This window comes from Equus asinus, chromosome 6 (genome assembly GCF_041296235.1).
Source record: "Equus asinus isolate D_3611 breed Donkey chromosome 6, EquAss-T2T_v2, whole genome shotgun sequence".
Taxonomy (NCBI): Eukaryota; Metazoa; Chordata; class Mammalia; order Perissodactyla; family Equidae; genus Equus; species Equus asinus.
Genome location: NC_091795.1, coordinates 66,389,219 through 66,403,311, shown reverse-complemented (window position 1 = coordinate 66,403,311; position 14,093 = coordinate 66,389,219). Strand labels below are relative to the sequence as shown.

Here is a 14,093-nt window from a genome sequence, read left to right as displayed (position 1 = left end):
GTATTTGTTTTTGTACATCATGGCCCCTAATCATAAGTCAACCCCTTCATCTAGTACTCAACAAAGAGCTCCTGAACATTATACAGTTCCTGGCCTTCACTGGTATGGCATGAATCAAGATAGCCTGATTGTGGGGCTGGCCCGGTGGTGCATCGATTAAGTTCCCACATTCCACTTTTCGGTGGCCTGGGGTTCGCCAGTTCGGATCCTGGGTGCGGACATGGCACCGCTTGGCAAAAGCCATGCTGTGGTAGGTGTCCCATGTATAAAGTAGAAGAAGATGGGCATGGATGTTAGCTCGGGGCCAGTCTTCCTCAGCAAAAAGAGGAGGATTGGCAGTAGTCAGCCCCAGGCTAATCTTCCTCAAAAAAAAAAAAAGATAGCCTGATTGCTTTGTGTTGAACTGGCCAAAATAAAGGGGCAAGAGGGAAGAAGTATACAGGCCCAAAGTGACGGCATTTTCTTGGCCCCAGTAGAGATGGCTATGGGGAAGCAAAATTCCCAGTAATCACAGCAAACTTGTTCTACTTATAAGTAGCAAACAGTACCCATGAAGGGGGAGGGATCCTCCTTAGGACTAAAAAGGCCAACCAAACAGAAAAAAAGGGTTCCACTGCTATGGAATAAGTCACTTACTGGGGATACTGTGTAAACGGCAATGATATTGATTGTGCTACTATAGTGGTCACCTGCCACTGAGCCTGAGACGACGGTTCTTTATTCTGCCTGACCTTGCATACACTGTTCCCTCTGCCACGAATGAAGGAACAAATTCCTTTTTGATATACAGTAAAGGCTCTGAATTCTCCAATACCACTGGGTCAAGAAAACTGTGCAGATGTAATTGCTCTGTACTTTCCTCCAGCCTCCTCCTCTCTCCCAGAACCTCTATCCTCCTGAAAAATGTAGGGGCGAGAAAATACAAAGCAGATTTCACTTTTCACGTGTAGGGAGATGGCCAGCTTCTTCTGTTTCAAAGAATTGTAGCTCTGGTCAGAGATCTGTAATCAGATCCAACAAAAGTTCTTATCGGAAACAGCTGACAAACTGGTTCTAAAAATAATCACAGATCATTTGTACACTCTGTGAATGTTAATGTCCTGTTTTGCAATTCCTCAAAAAAAATTATATTTGGAGAGAAAAGGAAACCATAGGAACAACAACAAATCAACTGATTTACTAAATCTTGGCTTCTCCTTATCGAAGGGAAATTCCATTCTTCTATTTATCCTCTGCCCCTCCCAGTAGACTGTAATCCTGACCCTAGGGGCCCCTCAGATACACACATGCAGAATGACCTGGCAGAATGATCTGGAGACTGACTGTGTCTTGAGGAGCACTCTGAACTGCTGCCGGTTGTTCATTTCTTGCCTACTTTTGTTTCTAGGTCTCTGAGGCCCTTCACGTCCTGCTTACACAGGCGTGGGCCCCTGACACGCACCCCTTTGCAAACAATCCTTCCTTCCCTTGCCCCCAGTATATTCGCCAAGGCATGTACTCTTTAAGTTGAGGAAGGAGGATGAGCGTTCGAGAATGCTATTTGAAGACTAACTTGTCAACCCATAAAATAAAAACACAGTCCCTGCGGCTTGGGAGATAGCAAGTCAGGAGAGCTCTCAAGGATTTCGGTAGGCTAAAAATGAGCTCATCAGGCACTGGGTGGGACAGTATCTTTTATTTCTTGCCTCCACCCACCATCCCATCCCTGCCTTTGCCCAGCACAGGGAGGAAGTCAGGAAATACTCGTGGAAAAACACAGGACAACCCAAAGACACAAACATAAAATTACTTCTAAGCATACACTGCTTCTGGTTCTTTGTCAGTGAATTCTCCTAAGGACAAGACTGAGAAATTGGAAATTTCCCTATCATCACACCTCAACACCCCTGTTCAATTTAACCTTATAGGACCTGGGACGTCTCTTCCACCCTTAGGCAATGAGATACAGTGTAAACCAGCTTGAGTGTCTGCTGGCTGGGAAGATTCCTTTAAATAACTGGGGCTAACCTTTGTTGTCTCACCTGTAGTAAGAGAGGAGCTAGGACCACCTATCGCAGTCCCTTGCCCGAACTACAGTTTACAGTTTCTGGGAGAAACAGCCTCTCAAACTGGAGGTTCCCAGCATCACTGGAGTGCAGGCCAACCCTTGTAGGAGCGATGCTGCAAGGTGCAGTCTACAGCTGGCAAATCCAACAGAACCTGGATGGACTAGGAACGCTATTTAATGTTAAGTCCAGCCCCAACATGGAGGGGGCAGTTAGGCAAATGTGATGAGCCAGATGAGCAACGGAGGTGAGCCTGGGAGTAAGTGTACCTGGGCCATGGGACGAGCAGAAGCTCTGTTTCCTACTATGGATGTGATAACCATTTTTAGTTCTTTGTTCTTGCTATCAATTTTACATCCTGGTAGCTGCTTTTCTTTCTTTCTCTCTTTTTTTTTTTAGCAAATTCATTTTAGAGACCTGATATACGTTTTTTTTTAATAAAAAGCATATCACAATATCCTAGCTGAAAACCATCGCATAATATAGTTTTTTAAAAAATTATTTTTATTTTTTTGTTGCGATAACATTGGTCTATAACATTTTATAAATTTCACGTGTGCACCATAATATTTTGTTTTCTGTGTAGATTACATCATGTTCACCAACCAAAGACTGTTTACACTCCATCAGCACATGTGCCTAATCAGCCCTTTTGCCCTCCTCCCTCCACTCTTCCCCTCTGGTAACCATCAATCCAATCTGTTTCTGTGTGTGTGTTTGTAGTTGTTTTTATCTTCTACTTATGAGTGAGATCATACAATATTTGACTTTCTCCCTCTGACTTATTTCACTGAGCATAATACCCCCAAGGTCTATCCATGTTGCCACAAATGGCCAGATTTCATCGTTTCTTATGGCTGACTTATGGCTGACAAGTCACCTTACAAGAAAGGAAAAATCCAACATTAGAAGAAAAGCAGCATAGACCATTATCTGACACCATATACAAACATTAACTCAAAATGGATTAAACATTTGAATGTAAGACCTGGAACCATTCCCTGACTTATGGCTATTAAAAACGAAACACAGATAGAAAAAATCCCAGAGCACCAGTCATCTATGGGACAACTTCAAGTGACCTAATATACATATGAGTGCAATCCCAGAAAGAGAGGAAAAAGGAGAAGGAAAAAATATTAAAAAAAATAATGGTGCTGGAACAATAGATATTTGCATGCAAAAAATGAAAGAGAACTTCAAGTGACACTACTATACCCCTACTAAAATGGCTAAAATTAACAAGAGGGACAACCAAGTCTAGGTGAGGATACAGAACAAGTGTACCTCTCATTCAGTGCTGGTGGGAATGCAAAATGGTAAGCCCCTTTAGAAAAGAGTTTGGCAGTTTCTTACAACATTAAACAATCTTCATCATGACCTAGTAATCTCCTTCCTAGGTTTTACTTAAGAGGAATGAAAACATACGACCACACAAACACTTCTATGTGAATGCTCAGAGCCACGCTATTCACAATTTCCAAAAAGTGGAAATACCCAAATATATTTCAACCGGTGAATTAAAATAAACAAACCATACATATAATGGGGTACTACTCAGCAATAAAAAATCATGACTCACACCATATTAATAAGGAACAAAAATCACATGATCATCTCAACAGATGCGGAAAAAGAGTTCAACAAAATCCAACACTGTTTCATGATGAAAACACTCAACAAACTAGAAATAGAAGGGAACAACTTCAACCTAATAAAGGGCATTTATGAAAAACCCACAGCTAACACCATACTTAACAGTGAAAGACCAAAAGCTCTCCTCTAAGATCAGGAACAAGACAAGGATGTCTGCTCTTGCCACTTCTATTCAACATTGTACTGGAGGTTCTAGCTAGAGCAATTAGGCAAGAAAAATAAATTAAAAGCATCCAGATTGGATAGGAAGAAGTAAAACCTATTTCTATTGCACATGACATGATCTCATATAGAGAAATTTCCAAAGAGTCCACAGAAAAACCTATCAGAGCAAACAAATGAGATCACTAAGGTTGTAGGATAAAAGATTAATATACACATATCAATGGTAATTCCATACAGTAGCAATGAACAATCCAAAATGGAAATTAAGAAAGTAATTTCATTTACAACACTATCAAAAAAACGAAATATGAATAAATTTTTTTAACAAAAGACGTTCATGATGTGTACACTGAAAACTACAAAACCACTGAAAGAAATTGAAAAAGATCTAAATAAATGGAAGGACGTGTGTTCTGATCAGAATATCTAAAGACATAATATTGTTATAATGACAAGACTCAAACTGACCTACAGATTTAACACAATACCTATTAAAATCCTAGCTGGTTTTTCTTTTCTTTTTGCAGAAATTGACAAGCTGATGCTAAAATGTGTATGAAAATGAAAGGGACCCAGCCAAAACAATCTTGAAAAAGAACAAAGTTGGAAGACTTATATATCTTGATTTCAAAAGCTACTATAAAGCCATGATAATCAAGACAGTGTGGTCCTGGCATGAGGACAGACATATAGATCAATGGGATAGAATTGAGAGTCCACAAATAAACCCATGTATTTATGGTCAATTGATTTTCTGACCAAGGTGCCAAGACAATTTAATAGGGAAAGAATAAGTCTTTTCAACAAATAGTGCTGGGACAAATAGATAGCCAGATGCAAAAGGATGAGGTTGGACCTGTAGCTCACACCAAATACAAAAATTAACTCAAAAGGGATCAGAAACCTAAATGTTAAGAGATAAAAGTATAAAACTCCTAAGAAAAAAAAAATGGGTGTAAATCTTTGTGACCTTGGATTAGGCAATGATTTCTTAGATATGACATCACAAGCAAAAGCAACAAAAGAAAAAATAGATAAAGTGGACTTCATCAAAACTAAAAACTTTTGTACATCAAAGACATTATCAAGAAAGTGAAAAGGCAACCCACAGAATGGGAGAAAATACTTATAAATTATATATCTGATAAGGGATTAATATCTAGTATATATAAAGAACTCTTACAACTCAAGAATAAAGAAATATATAAACCAAGTTAAAAATGGGCTGAGAATCTGAATAGACATTTCTCTAAAGAAGATATACAAATGGCCAATCAGCACTAGAAAAGATGCTCCATATCGTTAGCCATTTGGAAAATGCAAATCAAAAGCACAATGAAATACCACGTCACACCCACTAGGATGGCTGTAATAAAAAACATGGACAATGACAAGTGTTGCTGAGGACGTGCAGAAATTGGAAACCTCATGTGTTGCTGGTAGGAATGTAAAGTGGTGCAGTCTCTTTGGAAACTGTTTGGCACAATTCCTCAAAAAGTTAAATTTAGAGTTGGCATATGGCCCAGCAATTCTACTCCTAGGTGGATAGCCAAGAAAATTGAAAACGTATTTCCCCACAAAAAGTTGTCCAGGAATCTTCATAGCATCATTATTCAAAAGGTGGAAACCACCCAAATGTCCATCAACTGATGAATGAATAAACAAAATGTGGTGCATCTATACAATGGAATATTATTCAGGCATAAAAAAGAGTAGAGTGTTGATTCATGCTACAACATCATGCACCTTGAAAACATTATGTGAAGTGAAAGGATCCAGACACAAAAGGCCACATGCTGTATGATTCCATTTATATGAAATGTCTAGAATAAGCTTTCAAAAACAACTTGCTTAACTAATGTAATTGACATGGGCAACTAGTTTCATGTTATCTGTGATGCAGAGGGGCTGGAGTGGGGCAAGACAAGACCACATAGGAAAATTGAAATCACAAATGTTCTGAGACCCCAGTTGCTCATTTGAATAGTATTTTACTCCTAGGGTAGGGTCCTAAGGTTTCATGACATGGTTCTGTTACAGATCCAGACATTCAGCCCAACTCTCACACTATTACAAGACCCTTAATTTTGGTCATGGAAATGGAGAGCGGACCATGAGCAGGAAAGCTTGACTATTTCACTAACTAGTTGTGTGTCCTTGGGCAAGTCACTTAGTTGCTACGGTTTCCACTTTACCTACCGATTAAATGGTCTCTAGACTCTAGAGTTCTAAGAACTGTGGACCTGTGTACTCAGCCCCAGGCTTGGAATTAATGAGGGGTAAACACCACATCAACCTAGCAATCTAATAACACATCCTGTATTATTCTGACTTCCGAAAGGCAGCTAGGAATCATCCGCTTATTTTAGGAGCTCACTGTTCCCTGGGAAAGATACTTTTGGCAAAAGCAACAGTTCAGATGACAGTCCCAGTGTTTTGGAGAAAAGCAGCTAATTTACTGACAACAAAGGCTGTTTTTTTTCCTTGAAATTTCTTAGCTGCAGGGCCAGAAATACAAAGTCCCCAGAAGACTCTAAAAGTATGTTCTCAATTCCCTTTTATCTCCCACTCAGAGCTGAGAGAATAGCACCAACTGTGTCATATTAGACACATCTGCAGCCAGCGCCGATAAAAGTGCACGACCAAGGGAACAGATAAGAATTGTTTTCAATTTGTTCAGATGGGATTGGTTAAATTTAACCTAATTAGACCAAATAATCAAAGCAGGTGTTTGTAAGTTGCTAATGTTTTTATTCTCTGTAATTGTTTGGCTATATTTCCCAGGAACTTAGGTAAAGGAAGTTAATGTCATAAGAATCATTGACCTTATATTTATTCATGTCACACATCTATTATTCATGTTCTAGGCAGTACAAATACAAGGGACTGTTGAACACTTCTCACAGACTTTACCATTTAACCATCATCAGCATCTAAGCCAGCCTTTGGGAGGGTTTACGTTACCTAACTTCCATTATATAAATACAAGCAGCAATAAATGAGAGCCTGTCTTCTAACCTTACACATCTACAAACCACACTGATTTGGCATTTAGATTATTTAGGGATTCTGACTTCATACTCACAAACCGGTCACTTTTAAGGCATTTAGAAGAAAAATAATAACAATAATAAAAGTTACATTCCAGTTAAAACAAAATGTTTATTGCACTTGGCAGAATGATGAGATCTGAACTATAAATCCCAGCTAACAAAGAAATCACAAAACAGTCACCAGCAGCCTGGCATTGGGAAGTGTTTCATGCAGTGGCCATAACTCCACTTTCAAAGGGAAAAAGGGCAGATGGCTACCTGGGAGCGGCCAAGCTTTCTCTTTCTAGTAACTGCTCCAGTCCTGGGTATGCACACGCCCGCGGGATGGGAGACAGAAACATAGGCAAGAAAGTCCCCAGAGAAACATGTGATCTGGAAGCTCCTCTAAAGGGGACTGCTCCCTGAGGCCTGGGGGTTCTGCAGGAGGGGCAGAAGCCGGGGAAGCTGAATAACAAGAGGGTTCCGGGGCACCCCTCCCTGAGATAGTGAGTGGTTTTCCTGACTAGTCCTCACTGTGCTGTGGGGCCACAGGGTAGGTGGCTGGAGAGCTCAGACTTGGCTGTCTGACTACACACGTGACATCCGGCAGTTCTCTCTGTGCCTTATTTTCCTAATGTCTAAAATGAAGGACCACTACTGCCTCCTTCATTAATCCACCCAAAATGCTTGGTACGGTGCTTAGCATAGAGTTAAGTGCTAATAAATGTTGGTTATAATTATTATGATCCCTACCAGGAAGACGATATTTAAAATGTTTCCTGAAAATGAGAATCTGATGGGCATCCTGTACACATTTCAGGGGTAGGGAAAGAGCCTTCCGAGATGGCTTATATGACGTGGAGTGGGATGCACAAATCCTTCTCCACCTCAAACATTTCTATGAAATTGTTATTTGTCATTCCTTTAATTCTTTGGGATCAACTAATCCTCTTCAAGATTGGTATTTCAATACATTATACACAATATAATTATAAAAGAAATAACCAGGCTGCATAAAATTAGTAAAATGGAGACTAGGAAAAGAAAAATCCACTCAGAAACCCACCAAGAGAACTTAAATTGAAAGTCAGGGGCCAGCCCAGTGGTGCAGCGGTTAAGTCTGCATGTTCAGCTTCGGTGGCCTGGGGTTCACCGGTTCGGATCCCAGGTGCGGACATGCCATCGCCTGGCAAGCCATACTGTGGCAGGTGTCCCGTGTATAAAAAGTGGAGGAAGATGGGCACGGATGTTAGCTCAGGGCCAGTCTTCCTCAGCAAAAAGAGGAGGATTGGCAGATGTTAGCTCAGGTCTAATCTTCCTCAAAAAAAAAAAATTAAAAATTAAAAAATACAGTAATTGAGAATACTTTAAAAAAAAACTCAGGAAGTACAAATAGGTAAGATATTTGTTTAAATACTTAGTAAAAGAAAACGTTCGGGGGCTGGCTCCGTGGCTGAGTGGTTAAGTTCATGCGTTCTGCTGCGGCTGCCCAGGGTTCGGATCCTGGGCGCGGACATGGCATCACTCGTCAGGCCACGTTGAGGCAGCGTCCCACATCCCACAATTAGAAGGACCTGCAACTAAGATATACAACTGTGTACCAGTGGCGGGGCGGGGCGGGGCGGGGTGGGGGTGGGGGGGCGCGGTTTGAGGAAATAAAGCAGAAAAAAAAAATATTGGCAATAGTTGTTAGCCCAGGTGCCAATCCTTAAAAAAAAAAAAAGGAAGACTGACAACAGTTGTTAGCCCAGGTGCCAATCTTTAAAAACAAAAAAGAAAATGTTCAATTCAGTAGCTGTGAAACACACAAATTGAAGGGGTGTGGGCATAAGAGAGAAATAGAAAGTCCATCTCTCAGAAAAAAGGGGGTAAATGTTTAGTCAGGTCTCAGAGAGTGTTTCAGTAAATAGACATTTCAATGGAAAATTTCCAACCTGAGAGCAAATAAGTTTAAGCTGGGTTTAAAATGAGCAGGAGAGCTCTCCGTGATCACGTCCCTGTCCAGGCTGGAACCAGCCTCTGAGGCCGCGTGCAGTCCGCCTTCTCTGCCTCACCCCCCCAACTCCAACCGGAGACTGTAATTTTCTTTGCAGCAGGAAACTGATATATACTAATGGTGACAGCTGGACTCAGAAGAGGAAAAAGAATACAGGGGACAGAGAGTCCTTGTGGGTTTAAATCACTTTACAATCCAAAACAAAACCCCCAGATTTGGAATTTTTAAAACCTAGTTAATGGCTGAGGAAACCTCAAATGATTGGGAAGTACTAAGATAAAAGTTTGAATTACGCAAAACACATCATTATCTTAAGCTTTTCTAATCATCTTCTCTGCCTTTCTCCTTCACTGTTTCTCTCGTTGTTTCATGCCCTCAGCCCTCCAACGCGGTTCTAAGACACTTTAGGGGGAGGAACAGGCTTCCAAGGTCACTTACAGGACAGTGTTGGAGAGGAGACGGGCAGATCCTCTTCCACCCAAAAAACTCTCCCTGAAATTGATATTGCTTCATTTCTTTTGGAATCATTAGCTCTTTCAAGATTCAAATTTAGATACATTTACTGTTGAAATACACGTACACACACACACACACACACACGAATAAAACAGAATTATGCTGCGTAAAATAAGTAAAATGGAAAATAAGAGGAAGAAACCCCCCTATAATCACACCATTCTAAAACGACCATTTTCAGTATTGTGCTGCCTCAGACGTTAGTCTGGTCCTGCACTCCCCAACCTCCACCTCCCAAAACCCTAATACTGATTATCACAACGCCTGGACAAATCTCTCTGACATTCTGTGAAGGAATTCTTGGCTAGACTTTTCTTCACTGACAATAGGAACTTAGCTCCATAAGGATCCTAAGAAACCTATGAGGATGTGAGCAGAGAAAGAAATGTCACCTTGTCTTAAAAACCATATGACCCTACTCTCTGTCTTATCTCCTCCAATAATCTCCTTTGTCTGCAAGGTCAAGTCCAAGCTCCTTAGACTTCGGCCTATGAGGCCCTCCATGATTGAGCTCCTGCCTCCCCAGTCTCACTTCTAGTCACATCTGCCTGGCCTTGAATCCAACATCCCAATTGCACTGGCCTAGCTCTTTGAAGGCTGTGCTGACTTGTGCCTCTGTGGCTTTGGCCATGCTCCTCCTTCTGGCTTTAATGCCCACCTCCATCTCGTCCCTCTGGTGAATCTCTACTCAGTCTCAAAACTCCGCTCAACCACCTCCTCCTCTATGAAGCTTTTCCTTCCCTCCCAAGGAGAAATGACCGTTCATTCTTTAGTGCCTCAAGTGGATCCCACACACACTTCCTTTATAAAGCATCTGTAAGCCCTTATTGCATCTACTTACTCATAAGCCCAAGACATTTTCATAAGTATCTCCAGATATAGGTGCCCAACACGCCTGATGCTAGCATGTCATGTCTGATGATTGAAAACAACAAAAAATGATTCTTTTCTGGATCAGTCAGAGGGGCGGGAACATCCCTAAACAAGTAAATTCCAACGTGGATTCCTGACATTCTATGCCAGTGTTTTCCTAGAAAAGCAGGCATTTCTTCTTTCCTGAAGACGTTTAAGAATACAAGGAGAATTGTGAATGTGAGGGGTAAAGCATAATTCTGCCAGGCTGCAGGGGACTGGATTAGATGCATGTTTTCCATCTAATGATAATGATAATGAGGATAATAATATTAGTGCTAGTTAAAGCTTACTGAGCACTTATTCTGTGCCATGCAAAGCACATTCTTTACATGGGGCTTTGCATGTATTAGTTGATGCTAAGAGACAGATCCTACTACTATTCCCATTTACAATTAAGAAAAAGTGTCTCAAAGAGATTAAACGACTTGCCTAAGGTCACAAAGCTAGTAAATGGCAGACCTGGGATTCAAACCCAGGGATCTGGCTTGAGAGCCTATGTGGCATACTCCCTACTCTGAGCTTTGTGAGCTAATAATGGACGTAGATATATAGATATTTATGAACACATACACACGATATAATCATCTGATTTGAATTCGGAAAATGAATTTACATCTGATTGATGTATGAATTTAAATAAGATTTGTATCTTTTTTTTTTTGTGGAAGATTAGCCCTGAGCTAACATCTGCTGCCAATCCTCCTCTTTTTGCTGAGGAAGACTGGCCCTGAGCTAACATCCGTGCCCATCTTCCTCCACTTTATATGTGGGACGCCTGCCACAGCATGGCTTGACAAGTGGTGCCATGTCCCCACCCGGGATCCAAACTGGGGAACCCCAGGCCACCGAAGTGGAACGTGCACACTTAACCACTGCGCCACCAGGCCAGCCCCTAAGATTGTATCTTGATGACAACTGTTACTATTCTAAAAACTGAGGAAAACTCTGCATTTCAATCAATCAGTTAATAACAAACCCATTTAATGAGGGCCTGCTGTGTACTTAGCTGGGGTACAAAGAATGTAAGGCATGATCCATTCTTCTAGGTACTTATAAGGTAATGTCATGACATTATCTTGAATTCTATACATCCAAGTAAGTGATCACCTTGTTGGGCAATATATTTAGCTATTGTTCAAACTGATTTTGGAAACAATTTATGAAACACACAAGAATAGATTTCATTACTTTAAGCTCACAGTTTATTTTTACCCTAAACAGTGCTATCCATCTTAATCAGCATTTTATTTGACATTTGGTTAGTTCTAAAAATCTTAATTCATCTTCAAAGGAGGAAACTTTGTTACCACTATTTGTGTGGATGTATTATAGGATACATACATTCATAAACATAGACCTAGATACATACACACATACATATATATCCTGTGGTTTATGAGGGCAATTCCCAAAGGACTGGACAAAATCAGTACTTGTCGGACAGGAATATAGTATGAGCCCTATATGGAATTTTCGATTTTCTAGTAGTTACGTTTTTAAGAGTCAAAAGAAACAGGTGAAATTAATTTTAATAATACATTTTACTTAATCCAATATATCAAAAACATTATCATTCCAATATCTAATCAATATAAAACGTTAATGAGAAATTTTACATTAGTTTTTTCATACCAAGTCTTTGAAATTCAGTGTGTATTTTATTTTTATAGAACATTTCAATTTGGATCAGCCACATCCAAAGTGCTCAAGAGCCACATGTGGCTAGTGACTGCCACACTAGACAGTGCAGGATATAATGTTTAGAGCTATGGCTGCCATACCAGAAGAAGAGTAAGCACCTACCCACCGCACATCTTACTCTGTGAAGTAACAACTTTAAGAGGAATAATACATGGATGCAAGTGAAATCTGCTGAATAAATGACAGCTTGTGATCACATTTAATTGGGGTCTGGCATCTGAATGAAGTGAAAGTTTGGAGAAAAGGATGATTCAAAAAGGCCAAAGTCATCTTCACAGGGGAGCCCAACTCGTGAGTAAAGATCAGGCAGGTGGAGAAGAGAGGGTATCTTACAACATTCAAGAGTTAACTCTTCCAGACAAGGAATAATGGTACTAATACGCCAAGAAAAACTTAGTTCAAATAAAATGATGATTATAATCAGCCACACGACTCTGAAAGGACCCTAATGAATGGGATTGTAAGTAGAGAGCAACTCTTTCATGGTCAAGGCCCTTTAGATACTAAGCAGAGAAGTATTATAAAGCCATGGAATTTGGAACTGAAATACAAACAGGGTGGAAACCCAAAACAACTTACTTGGTAACATCTGATTTATAATCTCTTTATAATTTCTGGACCCCAGTTGGCTCAAGTGCAACATAAACTGGACGCAACCCTGAGGGCCCTTATAGCTAGGGTGACCTATAATTTATTGTGCAAACCTGGACACTTTCAAGAGTAAAAGGGGGCACATTAATAATGATGCTGGGACAAGAGGTATAAAGTAGGACTGTTTTCAGCCATAAAACTATATGATCCTATTCTACCAAACGGATACAACAGCTACCCCTATGCAGGGATGCGAAGCTGATGAAAGTCCAGGCATGTTCTTATTACCTCTGCATGGCCACAGGGGCTTTGTGGGCTAATACACATTGATCCGGGTGAGGCGGGTTCGCACCTCCCCCTCAAAGCACTTTAAATTGGTTGAATTTGGGAACAGGGTTCCATATGGACAGAGCTGGACTCTGACAGCCTGAATATATTTACTGAAGACAACAAATCATTGACAGACTAAATGTAACAGAGGAAAGGCCTGGCCTGCTTGTACTCAGAATCTGACTTTGTAATTGTAGCCTTCTTTAGACAGGCCTAATCAATTAGAAGAGGCTGATTTTAACCAGTTGCAGGTTCATTACTCTGCATTCCAGTTTGTGTTGATGAAAATCAGTTTCAGTCTGTGGCCTGGAATCATGTACAGCACTTCCTGCAGCCTCTTATATAAACACATCAAAAAAATTTTTTATTTGGAGTTGCCCTTCTCCCTTTTAAGAGAACAACTTTGTGAATCATGATTAAAAATAGAACAATTGTATGTGGATCTGGGGCCCGTACTAGGAAACATATATGACCAAGGAACACATGTAAAGTCAGAGCTTAGGGAGCGAGGGGTAGATCTGAGACAGTCTCAATTATCTGGGCTCCGGCATCAAATGAGTCCAGCTCAGTAATCTCCATAGAACAGAACTCTCAGTTACTGAAAATGCCGACCTTTCAAAGAAAATGTATGAAATAGGAAAGAGCCAAGGTCTTAGAAACACAGAAGGTATCTGGGTAGAGTCCGCAGTCTTCCCTGAATGACCAAACAGAAAATAAACAGCAAACTTCCAACTAAACAAGGGCAAGTTTCCTTGAGAAGCTTCTATGAGGGAACCATATGACGCTATGTTTAATTTTGACATGTGGTTAGTCTCACAAAAGTAGAAGGTGGGGGAGTGTGTGGCAGAGCCATTCAAAACCCCACCTACATTTCAAAGACCTGTAATCATTCCAAAATATGATATAACTATGAATCATACCTGGCTGGGCGCCTTTTGCGGGTTTGTCAAGGCAGCGAGTCAACAGGAAGAGAATATCAATATACACAGCTCTGGTCACCAAACATGGATTTTGCCTAGAAAGGTAAAGAACAGAAAATAAATTGGTATTTTCTCCCCTTGAGGCCTGGGTCACAGAAAAGAGAAAATGGGTATTTTCTATCAGGCATGTCATGAGGCTTAGGGAGTTATAGCAAATGCTAAAAAA

General features: G+C 40.5%; 1 protein-coding gene across 6 annotated transcripts in view; it reads right to left on the bottom strand.

Moving 5' to 3' along the window:
- Positions 1–14,093, bottom strand: part of THADA (THADA armadillo repeat containing) — a 307,081-nt gene that overhangs the window by 58,483 nt on the left and 234,505 nt on the right. For all 6 annotated transcript variants that reach the window (XR_006529036.2, XM_044772317.2, XM_070512173.1 and 3 more), the window contains one exon: positions 13,868–13,962. Coding sequence is in view for 5 of the 6 variants with exons in the window: in XM_044772317.2 (XP_044628252.2) it covers positions 13,868–13,962 (95 nt within the window). In the remaining variant the exon portion in view is untranslated. The remainder of the gene's footprint in view (positions 1–13,867; positions 13,963–14,093) is intronic.